Source organism: Falco cherrug, chromosome 2 (assembly GCF_023634085.1).
Source record: "Falco cherrug isolate bFalChe1 chromosome 2, bFalChe1.pri, whole genome shotgun sequence".
NCBI lineage: Eukaryota > Metazoa > Chordata > Aves > Falconiformes > Falconidae > Falco > Falco cherrug.
Window position 1 is genome coordinate 8,477,894 of NC_073698.1, and position 19,980 is coordinate 8,497,873.

Sequence of the window (19,980 nt, forward strand, 5' to 3'; positions counted from 1 at the left end):
GGAGAGCGAACAGAAAACTGCTGGAGAGCTCAAGGGTTTTGCACGGGGTTCTTGACCTGTTCCAGTGCCTCCTCTTCTCTTCTCTTCTCTTCTCTTCTCTTCTCTTCTCTTCTCTTCTCTTCTCTTCTCTTCTCTTCTCTTCTCTTCTCTTCTCTTCTCTTCTCTTCTCTTCTCTTCTCTTCTCTTCTCTTCTCTTCTCTTCTCTTCTCTTCTCTTTCTGCAGCAAATGAACAGGAAGAAAGGGTTTGGCTCCCCACTGCTTTCTGAATTGTAGGAAGTTAGGAAAGAGTGGCTGGAAACCTGCCCAGCAGAGAAGGACCTGGGGGTGCTGGTTGATGGCCAGCTGAACATGAGCCCCCAGTGTGCCCAGGTGGCCACGGCGGCCAGCAGCGCCCTGGCCAGTGTCAGCAGCAGCGTGGCCAGCAGGGCCAGGCAGTGCCCGTCCCCCTGTGCTGGGCACTGGTGCGGCCGCACCTCAAATCCTGTGTTCAAGTGTTGGGCCTCTCACCACAAAAGGGATGTAGACGGGCTGGAGCGTGTCCAGAGATGGGCACTGGGGCTGGGGAAGGGTCTGGAGCACAAGTCTGATGGGGAGCAGCTGAGGGAAGTGGGGGTGTTCAGCCTGGAGAGGAGAAGACTCAGGGGGGACCTTATCGCTCTCTACAGCTGCCTGACAGGGGCTGTGGGCAGGTGGGGGTCGGTCTCTTCTCCCAGTAACAAGCAACAGGACAGGAGGAAACAGCCTCAAGTTGTGCCAGGGGAGGTTTAGATTGGATAGTAGGAAAAAATTCTTCACCAAAAGGATTGCCAAACATTGGAACAGGCTGCCCAGGGAAGCAGCTGAGCCCCCATCCCTCGAGGTATTTAAAAGACGTGTGGATGTGGTACATAGGGACATGGTTTAGTGGTGGACTCGGCAGTGTTAGGTTAATGGTTGAATTTGAAGATCTTAAAGGTCTTTTCCAACCTGAATCATTCTATGATCCTATGAAATCAGCGATTCACACCTTGGCCAGCACAAAGAAAAGTACGTGGGTAAGAAATGCCTGACAAGTGCCATGTGTTCTCCTGCAGACGTTCTTATTTGTCCCTATAAAAACAGGCCAGTTGGACTCCAGGGTAAGGTGTTCTGCATTTTTTCTAGTGGGTCTCTGGCAATTGTTTCAACATGTTTCTCTAACTTTTGCTTCTCATGATGAGTATTTATTGAAAAGTAGCTATTGGTGAAATCTGTACTATTTGATCATTCCTAGAACCATTCCAAACCACGGGTACAGCTACACAAAGTGTTGTTGAAGGCTTCTGAGAGCTGTCCAGGCTGTGCCCTGGACAGTGATCAACAAAGGGGTTACAAATTGGTTGGGCTTTTTCTAGGAGATATTCTGATGCATTCATACTTATTTAGAAAAATATATTGCTTAAGAATTTGAGTATTGCCAGAAGTATTGCTTATGTCTTGGGCTTGAGGGTTAAAAAATCAACTTCTTGACAGAGGTCAGATACTTTTTATTTCAAAATAGTAATGTAATCGAAAGTCCTCCTATGTAGTCTCAAGAGAAAAATTTTTGGACCACTTCTTAGCAACAAGGGTGTTGCAGATAGTAAACCTGATTTCTTCTGCCAGTGCTCTCAACACTGAGCTGCTAACAAGCAAAAGTGCTGGACCCAACAGTGGGAGTTTATTTATCCCAGCATATAATCTTCAGCTCCATTAACTTCAGGGGGAACCACAAACACATTTGACAGCAGAATCTGGCCCTTTATTTAAAAATTAAAAGGTATTTTTGAGCCAGGAACAAATGCTGATCTGATCTAAAAGGTGCTGAGCTACCACACAGCCACTGCTGCATCACACTGGCCACGCTAATATGAAGGCTGTAATGATGTTAGTTGATTTGCATTTGTTCTCAGCAGTAAAACCAAATTTGCAGAGTGGTATATAAAGTCCTGATCCCACAGCAAGTTGTTCTTTTTGTGATAAGGATATTTACAGCCAACTTCGACTTATCCCTGAACCAGCTAATCAAACCATGATTGAAAGTTTATTTTGAGTTCTGTGATTTAAACTGTCCTGATTTCCTTTTCAAAACAAACTTGTAAGAACACATTTTTTTTTCCCGTGGACTCATCAGGTTTTATTTTGCGAGACATGATTTTCATAATGGCCATGAATTTCAAGTCTCTCTACTGCATATGTATTGTAATGCTCTTCCACGTGGTTCAGTAAGGGTTTTTACAGCTGTCATCAAAATTACACATCTGTTTAGCCTAATTGCATAACTGGTTGATTGCACCAATTACCTAGAGAGGCAATATAGGCCTAAAAGTTAAAAATAAGGAAAACTGTTAGAAACAAAAATGTTTACCCTCTGTCACCAAGTCACCCTTGTAGTGAGATTTTTCAGACAGAATAAGTTTAAGGAGTCCTGATTATTGTGTTAGGCCACTGATTAATTAGGACGCACACATTGCCTCTTGCACTCCCCAAGGATTACTGTATTATTCAGGCACGCTCAAACTGGCACAAGTATTGGTCTCATTTCATGCCCTCACAAGCTGTATTGATCTTAAACACACGGTGTTGATACACCACTTTTCAGTCACAAGTTCATTTTCAGACTACTGATGATCTTCTCATGTATCGGATTTCCAGCCTTTCATAGTTATCAACATATTTCAAAAAATCATGTGTTTACTTGCATAAGCAGAGGTCCAGGAAAGGGATTTTGAGCCAACTAGAGGCTCGGATATTGACTGCCCAGTGCAGTCTGTGCAGATGAAACAAAACAAGAAATTAATTTCTCCAAGATCTTGCCAAGTACAACTAGGTAATCCATACATTAGCCCAAAACCTAAATGGATGGTGACAGAAAAGTAGGTTTCCTTTGATTTTAGATCCAGATAAGCAACAAAATTCAGGCAAAAGCTCAAAAATAAAATTTGTCTCATCTACATCTATTTTACATGTGTATTGATGATAACCACCACTATTAGTCCAGAAAACCTAACGAAACCCAAAATTCTCTTTGATTTTTCTAAAATAAAAAACTTTTAGCTGTCTTCATAAGTACTACTTTTTTGTTGTTCACTGCTTTAAATCCCTTTACATGCATTTTTCATTCACATCCCTCTAATAAAATGCCACAATCCACAGATCCCCACTGCATAAGATGTTTGATGGGGTGGGTGATGAGAGCTCCCAGCAGCTCTCCTGCCCTGTTACTCACATGCCAGGCGCAGTTGCACTGGCGCTCTGGAAGCTCTGGATGCTCTGGCAAGACAGTAGGAAACCAGACCTTTCTATGGCTGACATGAAAAATGCCTGATATCTACCAGGTCTACACTGAAACTGGTTTTGAGTCTTTCACAGATTCTCTGCCATCTGATGAGAAAGGGAAAACAGAGGCAACGCCTTACGCCCATTGTAGGGCTACCTCTCTGAAATACCATAAAATCCTTTAAAAAGAGGAAATTATTTGTCCTTATGAAACTCATCTGACTGTGCAGGACCTCTCTGCCCAGTTTATAGAGGCTGAGTTATAACAAACTCTGGGTTATTCTTCTCTTCCCAAGCATGAGAAATCACCAACAGGCAAACCAAGAGCAAAGGGAAGCAGAGCCCCAGCAATCCAGGGAAAGTGAAACCTCTCCAATAAGTATATCCCATTTAGGAAAGATTCCTTTTTTCTTTCTTCTTTTTCTTTATTTTCTTTCTTCTCTTTTTGGCTTGATGGAATTTTACTAAGAACAAGGGATCGTGCCAAAATCCTACAGAAAGGGCTTTCTCTTTTTTCTCTTTTTGTTTTGTCAGTTAAATTACACAAAGATTTTCCAGATCAATATAGCTAACCTGTGCTAATTAAGCTGTTAATGTGGGTGGTAAATGAAGCTTAGTCAAATGATAAATAATAGCCCATGTCCTGCTGAATTTCACACTGCGTCTCACACCTCAAAGCCATCACAAGGTTATAGCAATCTGATTATTGATTTTGTCTACAGCCCTTCATTACACTTAATACTTTATGGAGTATTTCAATACCGTGCAGTACTAAGTAGATGTTATGAAAGAATACCATCTGGTACAGTTAGCATGCATATTAGCTTCTGAGGACTTACAGGATTTTGTCTGGACAGGACTTGGAAGAATTTTGTTCAGGTAGAAACTTGAGCTTCTGGAGCCCTTTTTCCAGAAGAGAAAAGTAGTGGAAATGGGGCTCTTTCCCCAACACCCACACTCCATGTTGAGTCTGAACCTCAGCGCTGAATAGCCTTCACTCCAGAAGATGCCTATCCTTAAGTCCCTGTGGATCACAGTCAGCCCCAAAGTTTCTCCTTACTGGCTGCAACCCTTTTCAATGGCTTAAGCTTCAGCACAATTTGAGTGGGCTGGAGTTTTTTCTTTGCCTTCCATCTGTCCACAATTTCACCACACTTCTATGAAACGACAGGCTCGTTTGTCTCCATAGCTCATACCCTACTGATGGCATGGATGTAGTGTCAGCTTTAGCATCTGGACATGTATGCCAGAGGCTGGGCAAAACAGAAGGTAAAATCTGTGCTAGCTTATTTGTGCTGGTTATAATTCTGTACCAAAGCCAAATAGGAGCCCACAAAAAAAAAAAAAAATATTGTAAACAATAGTGTCAGAATTATTGGCTATTTTCCTTCAGTTGCTCTTGTCACTGTCACTCCCATGGGATTCTGCTGTTTAAATGCACATGTCTGCATCTGACCTTGTTCTTTAAATGCTGTTATAGGACCCTTATGGCTTTTTCTCTCATCCCAAAGTAGACATCTAAAATAGTTCAGATGACTCATGTCTTAGAATATGCACTTGCCTCTTTGTCGGCGCCCATTAACTCCAAACGGTACCTAGGGACTAGCTTAGACATAAGCACTCAAGATACAGTGATATCTGAAATTAGCTGAAATGAATCCCCTTCTGCAGATCTGTATGCTATTGAAACAAGTATTTTCAAGTTTAAGATTGTATTCATACAAACAGGCTCCCCTGCTCATGTGTAGTACACGAGGGCTTCATTGCCCACCCCAAGGCTGACTTTCTTAGGCTGTTGAAAAACACAGCTTTGTCTCCTAGGGGATGGAGGGCAGGCAGTGCAGGAGCATCCTCATCCAGCCTGGAGAATGAATCCTTTCATCTCCAGGGGAATGGGAAATCCCGAGTTTCGTATCACCCCTAAAATTTCCAGAGAAAATTAAGGGAAAATAATACATCTGATGCATGAAACCTAGTGTAACAATGATTGTAGGTTTTTAACTTTGCATGAAAACCAAAGTTAAGCAAGTGATTATGGTATCAAACATTTGCAAAAAGAGAAGAAAATCCATTACCCACACTCTTCATATGTTATGTTGCCTCATCCTCAAAAGCTGTATAATCTCTTCCTTTTATTAAATATGATGTTTTCTCTTTGCTGCTTCAGCACCATTGCTAGGTTGGAGTTGGTCCTGCCTGTTCTCCCTCTCTCCTAACACACCAGTACTTTTTTTTATTTGCTTTTTCTGTCATTCTCCTGAATTACAACGTTATTTTTACTTGAAAAGCTTCCTTACACATTTCTCACAGCTGCCTAGATCATATATCACAAAAAATCTCTATCAATGTATTAGATTCACGAGCGACTCAGTAGTCAGACTACTTCAGGATGTAAATCCCCCTCTAAATCCTACTTGTCTCATCCATCAGGCATCAGGTAGCCCTCTTCCCCTGTATGGCTTGGCAGAAGCCCACCAGGACAGTGTAACACATACGTGCACACAGGCAGATGAAATGAAGGCAACCTTGTCTGTTTTATGAAGCCCTGGTATGCCTTATGACATTCTTTCTTCTGTAGTATGCAAATTAGTTGCAAAAGCCCATCTGTGGATTTTCTCAGAGACAAGCACTGAACTGAGTAAAAATAAAATCGTAATTTTAAACTTTGCTAAGTCTTAAGTGCTATTTAGAACCTGCCAGAACCCTTACGTGGTACCAACTATGCGACAGTGACCCAGAAAGAGAAATGCAGAGGGATTATTCATGCATTAGGTTAAAGAATCCTTCTCCATCTCCTTTTGCGCCCCCACAGAGGGGAGGACAGTGATGCATCGGGGCCATGCACCTGCACCCAAGTCATGGTCCATATAATGCCGCTTGTTTCTCTTGGCAAATGTCTCTGCTCTAGTTCCCTAAATATCACCATGAGGAAACGGCCCTATCCTAACAGGAGTGGAGAGAGGATAAGTGTGTAAAATATGATGCTGTGAGATTTGTGTTCAGGGAAAGGATAAGGGTCAGAAAATAGCTCATAGCTAGATGTCAGGCTGTGGATAAACTAGACTATCGAGGTTATGCACAGAAGGACAATCAACCAAAACGTATATATTCTGAGGATAAAAATAGTTTAGGCAGCTTGTGGATTTTCTCTGCTGCAGCATGTTAGAGCCTTAACAATTGGAGAAGCAAAATAATTGCATCTTAAATTTCTGCGCCATCCTTGTAAACAGCCTTGCTACCAAATCAATAAATGAAGCCTTACTACTCAACATTGAAAAAGCCCAATTTCAGCAAAGAGAATTGAAACACATGGCAGGGGAGGGAAGGGAAATAAAGAAGGGGTCTCCACACCTTGAAGTTATGAGGGACTTTGGAATGGTTCAGGTGAGAGCATTACCAGGGAGAAGTGTCGAACCCGGTCTCTATGTGAAACGTTTTATCAAGCTTTAGTACTTGACCTGCTGCTTGTCAGCTTCAATTTCTTCTCTTTCTTCTCTCATCAGGAGGCCAAGAAGACTGCATCCTTTCTTATGAACCTGTCACAAGACAAGAAAGTAAGTTTCATTTCCTTTTCTGTCACTGTTCCTTGTATTTTTCATTTCATAATTTGGGGGCCAGCAGTAAACCTTGCTGTGCCAGCTCCAGACTCTCTGTGGCTCCTTTTTCTCGGCCACTCAATTTATTACAATTTCTTACAAAGGAAGCAATGTAAGTGTCTCCCTTGCTAGCCCCCAAGTCCTAACATTCTCAGGACTTTCCCCTATATACTCTCATGGGCTTTGCTAATAATTATGTTAATCAGTCTACAAAATATTGTTGCAGATTTGCTAGATATCCTGCAATATTGTTACATGGGAAGCCTTTATTATTTTCCTTCTCATGTGGTATGTGCCTCTAGCCAGGACAGATGAACCTATGGGAAGGGAACTGAAAATGGAAGTGCTCTCACCTGATTTAATGGGGGACGCACTCGTGTAACTGAGGAGAAAGAAATCCTACAATATCCTTTCCATGCCTCATGAGAGAGTCCATCTGCAAGCATTAGGGAGTCAGCTTGTTAAGCAATAGCAAATATATATACCTCCACATAGTCCTTTGACTACATGTGTGTGCATCGCCACAGAGCTCTGCAAAATGAGTGATACTCATTCAGTTTTCGTTTAGCCATGTCAATAAATAAGTTATTCATCAATAAAATGTACACTTAAGTTTTCACTTCATACATAAAGGCAATAACTCTGGTTAGCAGATCTTTGAGAAGATTTACTGTTATTGTCAGTAAATTCATCAAAATGTGCTTTTCTTTTTGTTGTTCAGTTAATTACACCAGGCCGGTTATTATTCTGGGTCCTATGAAAGATCGGATCAACGATGACTTGATATCTGAATTCCCTGATAAGTTTGGGTCGTGTGTACCACGTAAGTATGATTTTATTCCTATTTCTGCAGCTGAGTGAGCTGTATCCCTTGGTGCCACACATTAAGTAAATTGCTGTAAAAGCAGCATCCGTGAACTACATGTAGCTGAGTTTCTCAAAAGCCATGTTTCCATAGGACAAAAAAGGGGAAAGGAACAAACAGAAAAAGATTGTGAAGGTCTGGAAAGAATTTCTCAAAAGAATTGTCTCAAAAGCTGTAGCATTTTTGAAATAAGGAGCCTTCCACCCACTGACTCAGTTTACTAATCAATTAATCTGTGATGTCTTAAATGGGATAAAGTTTGAAGTACTGGTAAAATGTGAAATATTTCAACTCAGTTACACAGCATCCATCAATAAAAATACAGAGCGATCTGTGATTTGTGTGAGATCTAGACTGTCTAATCTGCAAGCAATGTTGGACCCTGAATAAAGCAGAGTATTTATATATTGGATCCTTAGAGCTCACTGGGTGTTTATTTCCAGCCCCTCGTTGCAGTCATAGTTCATTCTAAACCGTTGTCTCTGCAAATACACCAGCTTAAAACTGCTAGAGGTGAGATCAGAGTCAGGCTTATAATTAAGTCTAAATTGAACTGATGATATGACAATTAATTTCATCACTGTAATAGGATTAGATTTGCAATCCGGAATGCATTTTGTATTTGAGGTTTGTGCATGTTCCTGCTGAAAAAAATGTGGAATTCTGGTAAAACCTAATTTTACAGTAGCCTTTAAGTATTAATTAGAGGTAAACATCTGAAGGTACTAGTACAAAAAGGCAGCTTTATTGTCATAACTCCATTGAAAACAGTGTGTAATAGCCAAAGATCTCCTCCCAAATGTGGAGTAGCTCCACTTAAAGCAGACACAGCATTGCCACTGAGCAAACGTTAATTACTGCATTTTTTCACATCAAATGTTTTCACAGACTTCTTGATCTTCCATCTCTTGTTTCATGCAGATACCACACGGCCAAAGCGTGACTATGAAGTGGATGGAAGAGATTATCATTTTGTCATTTCAAGAGAACAAATGGAAAAAGACATCCAAGAGCACAAATTTATAGAAGCTGGGCAGTACAACGATAATTTATATGGAACTAGTGTCCAGTCTGTGAGATTTGTGGCAGAAAGGGTATGTTGGCACTAGTTTTATTGCCCATGCAAGATGATCTGTTTTGTTTCCACATTGTATCTCAGACATGATCCTTCTGCCAAAAATATAAAATATCTGCAGAGCGGCATCCTAATATTTATAGGCTTTATAATGACTCCACAAGCGGAGTCTCTGACTTTGAATGACAACAACCTTGGCACTTTCTGTACTTGAATTTGGTGCCACCGATTCAGAGATCTAACACAGTGCCTCAGGTATGCCCCAAAGCAGCCTTCCCTCTTCCCTCTGTAAGACAGGTAAATAAACTTATCTCACTTTCACAGAGGCAAAAGAATGAAGCACAGAAAGATTAAATGACTTGCCTCAGGTGACTCGGGGAGTCTTTGACACAAACAAGGACTGAATTAACCAGTAAGAATGTAGACATCTTATTATTTTTATGAAATAATTTTCCTCATCTCTGAAGAAAATCCTCTCCCCCTGCAAAGTTCATCCCAGTAGAAATAAAAACCAGGTTTGTTCCCATATCTCCAGTGTATATTTTATATTAGCACTAAAGCAAAGGAAAGAGCGCAGAGGAGTGGAGTGCAAGACCTGGCGTCCCCCTTCCCTGGTGTGCCAGTAACAACCTCATTCCAGGGCACTGCATCACAGAATTGCTCCCCATCTTTTGCCTGATCTGCAGCAAACTCTGCAAAAATAAACACATCCTCATGTGTTTCCAACAGGGCAAGCACTGTATACTCGATGTGTCAGGAAACGCTATCAAACGACTACAAGTTGCACAACTCTATCCCATCGCTATCTTCATTAAGCCTAAATCATGGGAACCTCTGATGTAAGTACAAACTCCTTCAAGCGTTTTATTTTCAGGGTACAGTTCAAGTGGCAGAAAACAGGTCTTCAGTCTACATTTGCCTGTCCTCTAAAATCAGTAATAACGAGAGGAATTGCCCTCCCTACCTGCCATCCACTCTATCCTGGCACCTCAAGGAACAAGCCAAAGCTGCCTTTGAACCTTTCACACTGCGACATGTGGGCTAACGTGCTGGACCATGGTCCTGCCAGTGCTCAGTGTACTTGTTCCAACCTGTGCAGCAAGTTCTCCGAGGACTCATGTGGCATGGCTTGTTCCATCTAGCCTTGGGTGCTCCTGAGGTGTAGAGTCTGGTCACAGGGGTGAACCAGAAGGTAAACCTGTGTCAGATTTGCAGTGTGCGCCTCTTCATTAGCCCTTCAGCTACTTGAAGGTCTGTAAAAGGATAGGCAAGGCTACCCATGGGACTGGAAAGGGGCAAACATAACACTTAAAGAAGGAAAGAGAAGGCACCAACTTTATGCGGTCACCAGGGAACCTAATTTCAATACTCAGAATAACACTGAGATCCAGGGAACTCAAGTACAATAACTGAGAGGATAAAAACATTGTAAAAGGCAGCCAATGTATGCATATTGAGAGAAAATCGGTCTTATTTCCTTCTTTCATGAGGTGGATATCAATGATTGTATTGCATTTGATTTTTGTTCTAGCTCCATGGAACATTCTCGGTAGCAGCTATGGGAAGTATAGTCCAGAGGGAATCACTAGAGAGCATGTGCACAAGCATACGCAGTCATTGAAAATTACGTTGTTAAACTGGGAGGGTAACAGAAATCCTGCAAGTATATGTCCTGAGCTCTGCCCCTGTTTGGGACTACTTGTTATTTTCATTAATTACTTGAACAATTAATTGGACAATACTTTTGGAAAGTTTGTTAATAACTCAAGGCTGAGCAGGTGGCAAGCACTTTGAAGGGTAAGATTAAAACTTGATGTAGGATCAGTAGGATGAAGTTCAGCACAGAAAAAGGACAGAAAATGAAATGCACAAGTACAAGCAGGGAATAAGCTATAACACTGCAGAAAAGCATCTGGCTTTTCTGGGATGGATTGCACAGGAATATGAATAGATGGATAATGCAATTGCAAAAAAGGAAACTGCCACTGTGGGCTGTATTAACATCAGTGTTCTGTAAGGACACAATAGACAATTTTGTTTTACTGGGCAGGGATAAGGCTTCAGCTGGAGCACTGGCCTGGTTTTGGGTTCCACCCTGGAAGTGGAGGAGGAACGAGGGTTACCTAGTGTCAAGGGGAGAAGGCTGTGGAGGAACTATGGAAGCGATCTTCATACTGGTTAAAGCTCAGGCTTTCAATTTCAAAAATGATCAATTGTTTTCCACATACACTTACAATCATGTGAGAGTTATCAGCTTAATTTTCTGTGCTAGGGCTGAAACTTTGGACTCTGTGCCTTCCCCTCACCAAAGGCTCCGCAAATGCCTGGTAATGCCATAGGTACCAACTAAAATGTAGGCATCCCCCCTCCTGTGACAGATGCCTATCTGGTTACGGTGAGGGTGTTCCCACAACCACTGGGTGACAGAGCTGGAAGGATGCTAACACGGCCCATCACACAAATGTGTATCCTCCCTGGCCCTGCCTTTTGGTGATAAAGGTTGTTGCACGCCCAGCCACGTTGCAGGGAACGATGCACAGTACGTGGCACTCGGACAGCCCCATCCTGACCAAAGCCATTTTGGGTTGGATGCCTTCTTGACATTTCTTTCCAGCCCTACAACTCAATTATATTCTGATTATTGTTGCTGCATAGAAGGGGAGGGGTAGTCTGATAGCCTACCTTCTGCATTGATTGTTTTAAGATCAATCTTAACCTACAGTTTTCCCATCCATAAAATATTTCCATTGTTTGTTTAACGCTGACACTGCACCTGGAGTGATAAAAAACCCCAAACAAATCACGCAATAAAAGTGGCCCTTACTCTGAAAAATACATTAGAGCCAGAAATGTGGCAAAAACATAAAGGCTTCATTTATTTGATGTAAGAACAGCAAATCCTTGAACAGATTGACTGAAAAGTGTTCTGAAGATGCAAAATATTATGACAATCATCCTGTTACTAAACCAAAGCAATGCTAATATTTTACTTAGGACAAAAGTTATGCAGAGTTAGCATAATTTCACTTGCTGGTATAACTCGAAAGTAAGCTATTCTTCACTCTCTAAATCTAAACCTGCCTCAGCGTTGACAGTATGGTAGGGACAAACAAAGTGAAATCCATTATGTGACTTTTAATTCCTTGTTCCTCAAATACCCTGTGGAAGACACCCTTAATTAGAAATCCAAACTTTCATGAGACTGCAAAAGTCTTTATATATCAATACCAGTTTGGGATTTTTTGCAGTAATATGGCTTATGTAAATAAATTAGGTAAATACAATACAACTCCTGAAAAAAAAAAAAAAAAGGGAAAAATGTAATGAATGCAGGCATTCTAAATTAGTTTATCCCCTGCAGCCTGCTTTCCACAAGCAATCTTTTTAGCTAGTTAATCTATCTAATGTTTATTTCTCTTATCAAACAGTACCCAAAATTAGTTTCTAACAGAAATGAGAACTCTTTTATATAAACAGGATCATTATTTTTCAAGAATTGTCTTGAGAATAATGACATAGCTCTGAGTCCCTTGCTTGTGAAAATCATTTATTTTATTTAGTAATGGGCCTACAAATATATACTCTGACGTCAGTGACAGTGAGTTGTAGGGTGTGCGTAGATAAACAGATATAACACCTTTCCAACAGATACTATTATTTAGTATGGAGAAGTTTAACATGGTAAGCCAGTGCTCTGTGGGAACAGAAAGAAGACATTTTTATGACAGCATAACAGTGTTCACTCGGTCTTTTTTATGTACATAACTATTACAACACAAAGATTGTAAGTTTATCTGCCATAGACTATTGTTCATACAAATGAGTTTAAAAGTTAGTGTAACAGCAAAGTAAAACCATAAAAGACAAAAAATTGCTAACTGGAAGACACAGAGAAACAAAGTCAAAAGATTTAACTAGCAGCAAAATCAGCACTTGAAGTCTAATTCTGTTTTATGCATTGCTCCTTTGCCCTCATCTAACAGTGAAGGTAAGAAGAGTGAAGGGAGCTGAAATTAAGCTTGCACCTGCACATGAAACCTGGTCATCACCAGTTCTCTGGAAATACCATACTAACACTAATGACCACAGCAATGGAACACTGTAAGGGGCTATTGGATGTAAAAGCAATCAGAACACACAGCTTGAGCTGGATGTCTCCTGATCCTGCTTTTTTCAATTAAATTCAGTCCTGGCGATCAAATTGCTGTAAACAAGCTGGTCTGTCATCCTGCCCTCCCACCCTTCCGTCCTTGCTACCTTCCCCACCTCTACATGACTCCAGTTGGTTTAATCCCAGAGGCATCTCTGTTGGTGCCTCTCAACTGGCCTCTCTCTCTAGAAGAGGAGGACGGCGGTGGGATCACAGGGGTGAGAGCTGGAAGTAATGAAGAGCCTGCCTGGGTGACCTCTTTGGTGGGAGAGGAAGACAACCCTGGAAAATGTGCCTGCAGGAACAAGCATTTTGAATTCACCAGATGTGCAGGTCCCTGGCTAAGGAATAAAAAAATTAGAAGGGACTACAGTTTGACATCACTTTTAATTCATCATGAAAAATGGACATCATGGTCCTCCCCCTCTTCCATCCTCTCTCCTGAAGGCACAGGATAGGCAGAGGCATCTGCGCAGTTTTATACCCCAGGCAAATCTACAACCTGAAAGCGTAATGCAAATTTCTGCTTACTTAAAAGTACTTATTATTTGAAATGCTTGTTTATATTTTTATTTGTATTTTCTCCTCTGATATTCAAAGATCTTGAGGAGTACTTCTCAAAAATTTACCAGAAATAGATCTGTAAGGAAGAGGATGTTCTTAGCACTGGAATATTGGCTAAGTGTCCTTAAGATGGAAATGTTAAGTTTGCATAAGAATTTGCAATGATATGTCCCACTTCAAGACAGAGTTTTGGTTCAGTCACCTAAAGATATGTTCAAGTAGGCATAGCTGATAAGAAGCTCACCTGAACTCACTTAGATAGCAATCTTTTTATAAATAGAATTAGTAGTATTGCAAATTTAGCAGCATGATACATATTGGCAAATATTAAAACTCTTTATATAATTCACAAATAACTGTCAGAAATTTTTAAAGAAATCTTTTTTGTCCTTCATGTTATAAATTTGCTTTCTGCTTTGCATTGGTGCTTTCAGAGGGATTTTTCTAGGCGGTTTTCCCAGCTATATGGTTAGTTAGGTAGATAGACAGCTTTAAGTCATTTCTAGAAATGCCTTTTTGCATCCTGGACACCTCACAGGGTAGTTTTCAGCAGCCAGGTAGGAGTCAGATGTAGCAAGTTCATTTTTTTACTGCACTATCATGCACATAATTTCCTACATGCATCACCCATGTCGTACTGTATACGGTCCATTAGCACATAATCATATGACTCAGAGCAAGGCATTAAATCAGATTTATGTAGAACACAAGATGCTCCCTTCTCTCATTTTCTTAGTTGCCTCAGAAAATTTCCATCATGTTTTAGGAAAAATGAATCCATGCTGTGAAAAAATGCTAGAACGGGCAAACTCTATTATTGCTAATTAATGTGGGTATCTGCAGGCATGTGTGTGTAAGGCAGTCAATGAGTATGAGCTTGATTCTTTGCAAGTATGCAGTGGTATTAAAAGCTGAGCGTGCAGCAGCAAGACAACTAATTTCTGAAAGTTATTAAATAATGCCTCTGTTGAAACAGAAATGCTCCACCAAATAGCAAAACATTGGCAATAACAGAATGTTAGTGACACCATCTATGTTTTTACCTTTATTGGCACCCTGTACGTTTTAGAATCAAGAAGACACACTTGACTGGGAATCTCACTAGTTAATCAGAAAGGACTGGAACAGAGAACATAAATAGATTACTCATCATAATTCTTCCTGCTGGAAAGATTCAGTTTGATTTCTTGTGATATCTGGAATTCATGGCCCCAGCTGAACCAAGAAGTCTCTCTGGAAGACATTCTGGGTCCTTCTGAGGCTTCCCTACACACATCCTCCTGACTGTGAGATACCTTCTACAGGGTCAGGAATCTCAGTGTGCTGAGTCCTGCCTTTAGCCATGATTTCACTTCCATAGCCAAAGCCCCAGTCGAAAGCCAGCTTCCATTTCAGCAGTTTGGCCAACCTTATTGAGCTGAGACAGCCAGCTGTGGGGCTGGGAGGCAAAGAGGTTCCTGAAGAAGCTCCAGCTCTGGAGGCAGGAGTGCTCCGAGTGCTCAGACCTCGAGACCACCTGGCTCCCAGACTTACCCATGGGTTCCTGATAACACAAGTCCATCTCAGTCAGCAGTTACCAGATTTGAGCCTCGTATTTTGTTTGGGAGATTAGAGCAGTGAACCCAAAATAGAAATTTAGTGGAGAAATGGGAAATAGCCTGGAAATGTAGCTTTATACTATAGAAGAATGAAATTTAAAACACTGAAACTGCTCCTGAATTGATGGAAGAATTTCACCACTTGATTCTTGTTCTGATCTCAATCCACTTGTGAGTCAGCTGAATGTATCTTTTAGAAAACTGTTCTAGTAAGAATCTAAACTTTTTGATGACTTCCTCTGTGTTTCTAGGGAAATGAATAAACGTCTTACAGAGGAGCAAGCGAAGAAAACCTATGATCGAGCAATTAAATTAGAACAAGAATTTGGAGAATATTTTACAGGTATGTTTGTATTAAAAACAATTTTATCCCCCAAGATATAGTCTCTTACTGCAAAAGAACTGGATCAGCTTTGTCTCTGGCCCAGAGTGCATACCAGTATACTGTGCCCGGAGTAAGGATTCCTGGCTAGAGACTATTGTTTCCCTGAAATTCAACAGCAGTTGAGGCGTTCAACTCCTCAAAAGGTTGATGCCCTGAAGGAATAGCTGTGCATTGATTTGATTCCCTCCCTGACCCAAAACTGCTTTTAATGAAGTCTGTAAAAATGTTGCATCATTGCATTTGTACAGACCAAAGAATTCCTTGCCAGCTCAAGATAAGAGCTCAAGCTATAGATCATGGGAGGGAAAAAGAAGGGCATCTTCTTCCTGACCTGGAAAAGAGAAAGATTTAAGACCTCCTCTGGGTCTCAGCATTTCCTCTGGCCAGGTTTAGGCAGCTCCCTAATCAGGGGACTGGTATTTGTGGATAACACTCAGAAGCACCCAGTTGCCCTTCCACGTGCTGCCAGTGCAAATAACCCAAAGTTCCAGATTTCTGCTGGGAGGACAAGGAATTTAAGAGTATAGACACTGTGCTTTATGTTGCAGTTGCTCTGTCTTCTGTCAGCTTGGGCCTGACCTAGCTAACTTTTGCAGCCAAGAGTGAGTTTATTATAACCAGGTCAGGAAAAGAACAGGCTGTAAATCTGCTGCTACTCATTGCTGAAGTAGCCTCTAAACCAAACGAAATGTAAAGCTTGGCTTGGAACAGTGGGAACCCACCACACTGCTCTCCCCTAGGACAGAACTGCTAGTTCTCTAAACCAACCAAGCTCAGTCTCCCCACTATAAGCAGTGGGCTGGGTCTCTGTCGTGGGAAGGTGCCATTGGTTTGAACTTAGTTGCCATCTGCAGGGGTATGACTTTTCCATAATCAACATCACAGTGTGCTAGTATTCCCTCTTATTTCATCAGTATTTACGAGTGCACTGAAAATCTGCTGACACTGGATGCTGTAGAATATCTCAATTAAAAGAAGTATCGATATGTTTTCTCTACTGCAGCTATTGTCCAAGGAGATAGCTTAGAAGATATATATAATCAATGCAAACTTGTAATTGAAGAACAATCTGGGCCTTTCATCTGGATTCCTTCAAAGGAAAAATTATAAATTAGCCACTGCACCTCTGATTACAATGGGAGAATATTTAGAAGAAAACTATAATATACTATTTGGAGGCTTTCCTGTTTTTGTTGCATTTATGTTCTTTGCAGTCAATGTGAATTTTGATGAATGTACAACACAAAGTGTTTGAAGCCATGAAGGACACTGATGGGTCAAAGGGTAGGAACAAAAAGATTTCTACCTTATAAAGCAAATTTGTTGTGTGCTCAGAGCACCAGTTGTAGGTATAAACTTTTCACATGGAGACCCTCTGTCAAGGGGAGCTAGCCACGTCCTGTGCCCATGTGGACATTCTGATCGATTTCAATGGCTGAGCTCAGTGTGTTGATTGCTTTAAAGAGAAGTTCCCAGCTCTTGAACCTCATATAGGGCTTGATCCTGCAAGGCGCTCAGCACTTGACCCCAGTTCCTACACATGAGTAGCCCGCTGACTTGGAGCCCCTTGTGATCCTTCCCTATGTCATTCAGTCCCATCACTTCCAGTAGGACTATTCATGTGCTCAAAGCCAAGCACAGGCTTAAGCGTTTTGCTAGATCAGGGCCACACGCACCTTGCAAAATCAAGCTCAGAGTACCTGGTCCACTTCCTACTGAAGTCACTGGTGGGATGCTCTTTGACTTGACTGGGAGGTGGGTCCTATTCCAAGCTTGTCATTGCACATTTGTAGTTGGTACTCCTCGACTTTGGTAACTATGCACATCTTTTGATTTCTGAAACCCAGTCAAGCATTTCTTTTCTCCCCTTTGGAAACACTATTGCATCAGGAACTAACAATATAGTTTATTTTAGTGGAGTTTGGGGGTGGGAGAGGATGGAAGCATTTCACATCACACACACGTGCACACAAACACATTCCCATGCGGACACACGCATGTATGAGGATTCACAGCACCTATGTTGACAAGGAGGGATACAACTGGGAAAAGCTTTAAAATTTTTGATTGTCTATTTTATCATTTATATTGATAGAAGGCACTTAAAGATGGAATAATTTATAAAAATAAAAATATATTGATGTATAGAAACTAATTTCTATAGGTAAAAATGTTTTTGTGAGATTTTTGTAAAGATTAATTAATTGAAAGATTAAATATTTACACCCTTGTGCGACTGTAAAATGTAAAGAGGACCATAAGTTGCATTATCCCTTTTCAGTAACAGATTCTCTATTATTAATGATGAGCAAGATAATTCCTTAAATTGTAGCTGTCATCTTGTTTTTCTCTCAATTTAATCCTCTCCCTTGCCTCTATTTAATCACGATGAACTCCTGTGGAAAGATCTCTTGAACTGACCGCCCCGTAGGACCTTTTCTGAACAGAAAAGGATAATGCATCTTTAAATTGAAATGGACAATTTTTCAGAAGTAAAATGTCAGTGCTTGAATACAGTTAATAATTTCTCTTTTGGAGGGAGTCACACTTCACCCCCAAATGGTTAATGATTCTTCCTGTTTCTTTAAAGGAAATACCAAAAGCGTCTGATCTTTCCTCTCTTTGCAAGCAGGCAGGTCACCAACTAACTTGTATCTTCATTCATTTCACAGTCAACAAGGGTCCGAAAAGCAAAAACTGAGGCAATGGACATTTGTGAGGGATTTGGGGAAAGTCTGTGGAATTGCAGTTTCAGGTGCAGGGGAGGGGAGAGGGAGCTATTTTTTTCTCGTTTCACATTGCCCTTCCTTTGTATACTGATGCCATTCTTCACTGCCACACACGGGGACTGCTGCGGGGAGGTGTTACGATGGTAAACTGAATGGCTTTTGCTGCTGCTGGACCAAGTCTTCTACAAAACCCACTCTCCTGCCTGCTGCGCCGCAGGAGTCTGATGCTTACGAGCTGGTGGCTAGAGTAACCCTAATGCTTAAGGACATTTTAAGGGCAAATGCTTAAATAGACTCCTCAGTTACTTGTCTATTTGAAGCTTACATTTCTACACCCTGTCAAGCTGACAGGTATCTCCAGCCAACCTCCGCAGACAGCGTGACTAGCTGGATGTTTGCAATATAGCCACCAGCAGTGACAGGGTTAAAACTACGGGCATTTTAGTGGCCCTGAGGTGGCCCCTCACTTACTGCCCTACTATGGTAACTTTGAGAAGTTCACACTTCTTTAACTACTATTTTTCTTGCCTGGCCAGCGCAGAGTTGTAAAGGAGGGTTTCAGTGAAGTCTTCAAAAGCGCTTTGTAACCAGAAGGGCTAGAAACTTTTTTTTTTTTTTTTTTTTACAAAATATAAACAAATGAAAGCTTCGATTTTGGATAATTCTGCAGAAATCCACAGAGTGACCCCAGATCTTTGGAAGCTATGGATTTTCCATGCTGGCAAAGTACTATTGCCCCAGGTTGGGAAATAACCCACCAGACCTGAAAAACCAAGTATCCTAAAGCAGGAACTTCATTTTAATTTTCAGCTTTGTTTTTAAGCAATCAATCACATCTGCTTCTTTGTTTCTTAGTTCAGCATGCAGCCTTTTACGGTACTATCCTACTAGCAACTGTTTTGCTTTGTCATGTGCTGTGCTTTACGGTGAACAGTAACACTATGGCTGAGTACAATCAATTTTTCCATCAGTCCTTGGTTACTGTAGTAACATTATTTATTTTTCCCTGTCTGTTGTTTGTGCTTCCAGTTTAGAGTTGCCATTGCACTTTTTTTTTTTTTTTTTAATAAAACATATATTTAAAAACAAATCACAAAGAGAAACAGTGCGAGGTCTTATTTCCCTTAGGACTTGTACTCCCATTTGTTTTGTGCGTTGACATTTTGTGTTTCATGTTTCAGCATCCTCAGAGCTGCCACTCATTTTTGCATTGCAGCTGTTCAGATCATACTGGGTGGTAGTGGGAGGAGGAAGAGAAACATAAGATTCATGCAAAATTATATCTGGTGGAAAAAAAAAAAGCCCAACCTCACAACCAAACAGCAATTGGCACCTGAGACCATATTGGTGCTAACACAGCTTAGCGTAATCAGATTCCTTTTCTGTCCGTGTAAAAGACTCGCAAATATCTAAACATGAGGCAAATGCTGGACCCTTTAGGAAAAGTGCCAGATCACACCCCTGGTGCTATTTCTCATGTTCTGGCACAGTGTGTAGCACCATAGGGTCTAAGCAGAACCAAAATTATCGCAGCTTTTTGTCCACCCATGAATGATCATGACGACATCTCGCTAGCTTTGTGCAGATGTGCAATGTTACAGCCTATTTATTTCTCCTTGCCACAAAACATCTTCCGTGCACTGACTCATTGAGAGCCTGCTAACAGGGCTCAGTGAAACGGCACTCTTCACTGGTCTTACGGTCTGACCACCCGCCAGTGAAAGAGCCTCTTTCTTGTTTA

General features: G+C 41.1%; 1 protein-coding gene across 23 annotated transcripts in view; it reads left to right on the forward strand.

Annotated features, from left to right (window-relative positions):
* The window catches only part of DLG2 (discs large MAGUK scaffold protein 2), a 1,040,325-nt gene extending 1,020,741 nt beyond the window's left edge, over positions 1 to 19,584 (forward strand). For all 23 annotated transcript variants that reach the window (XM_055702908.1, XM_055702907.1, XM_055702910.1 and 20 more), the window contains 6 exons: positions 6,781 to 6,831; positions 7,595 to 7,696; positions 8,660 to 8,832; positions 9,543 to 9,652; positions 15,377 to 15,468; positions 16,514 to 19,584. In XM_055702908.1, coding sequence (XP_055558883.1) covers positions 6,781 to 6,831; positions 7,595 to 7,696; positions 8,660 to 8,832; positions 9,543 to 9,652; positions 15,377 to 15,468; positions 16,514 to 16,620 — 635 coding nt within the window. In that variant the 3' untranslated portion in view covers positions 16,621 to 19,584. The remainder of the gene's footprint in view (positions 1 to 6,780; positions 6,832 to 7,594; positions 7,697 to 8,659; positions 8,833 to 9,542; positions 9,653 to 15,376; positions 15,469 to 16,513) is intronic.
* The last annotated feature ends 396 nt before the right edge of the window (positions 19,585 to 19,980 follow it).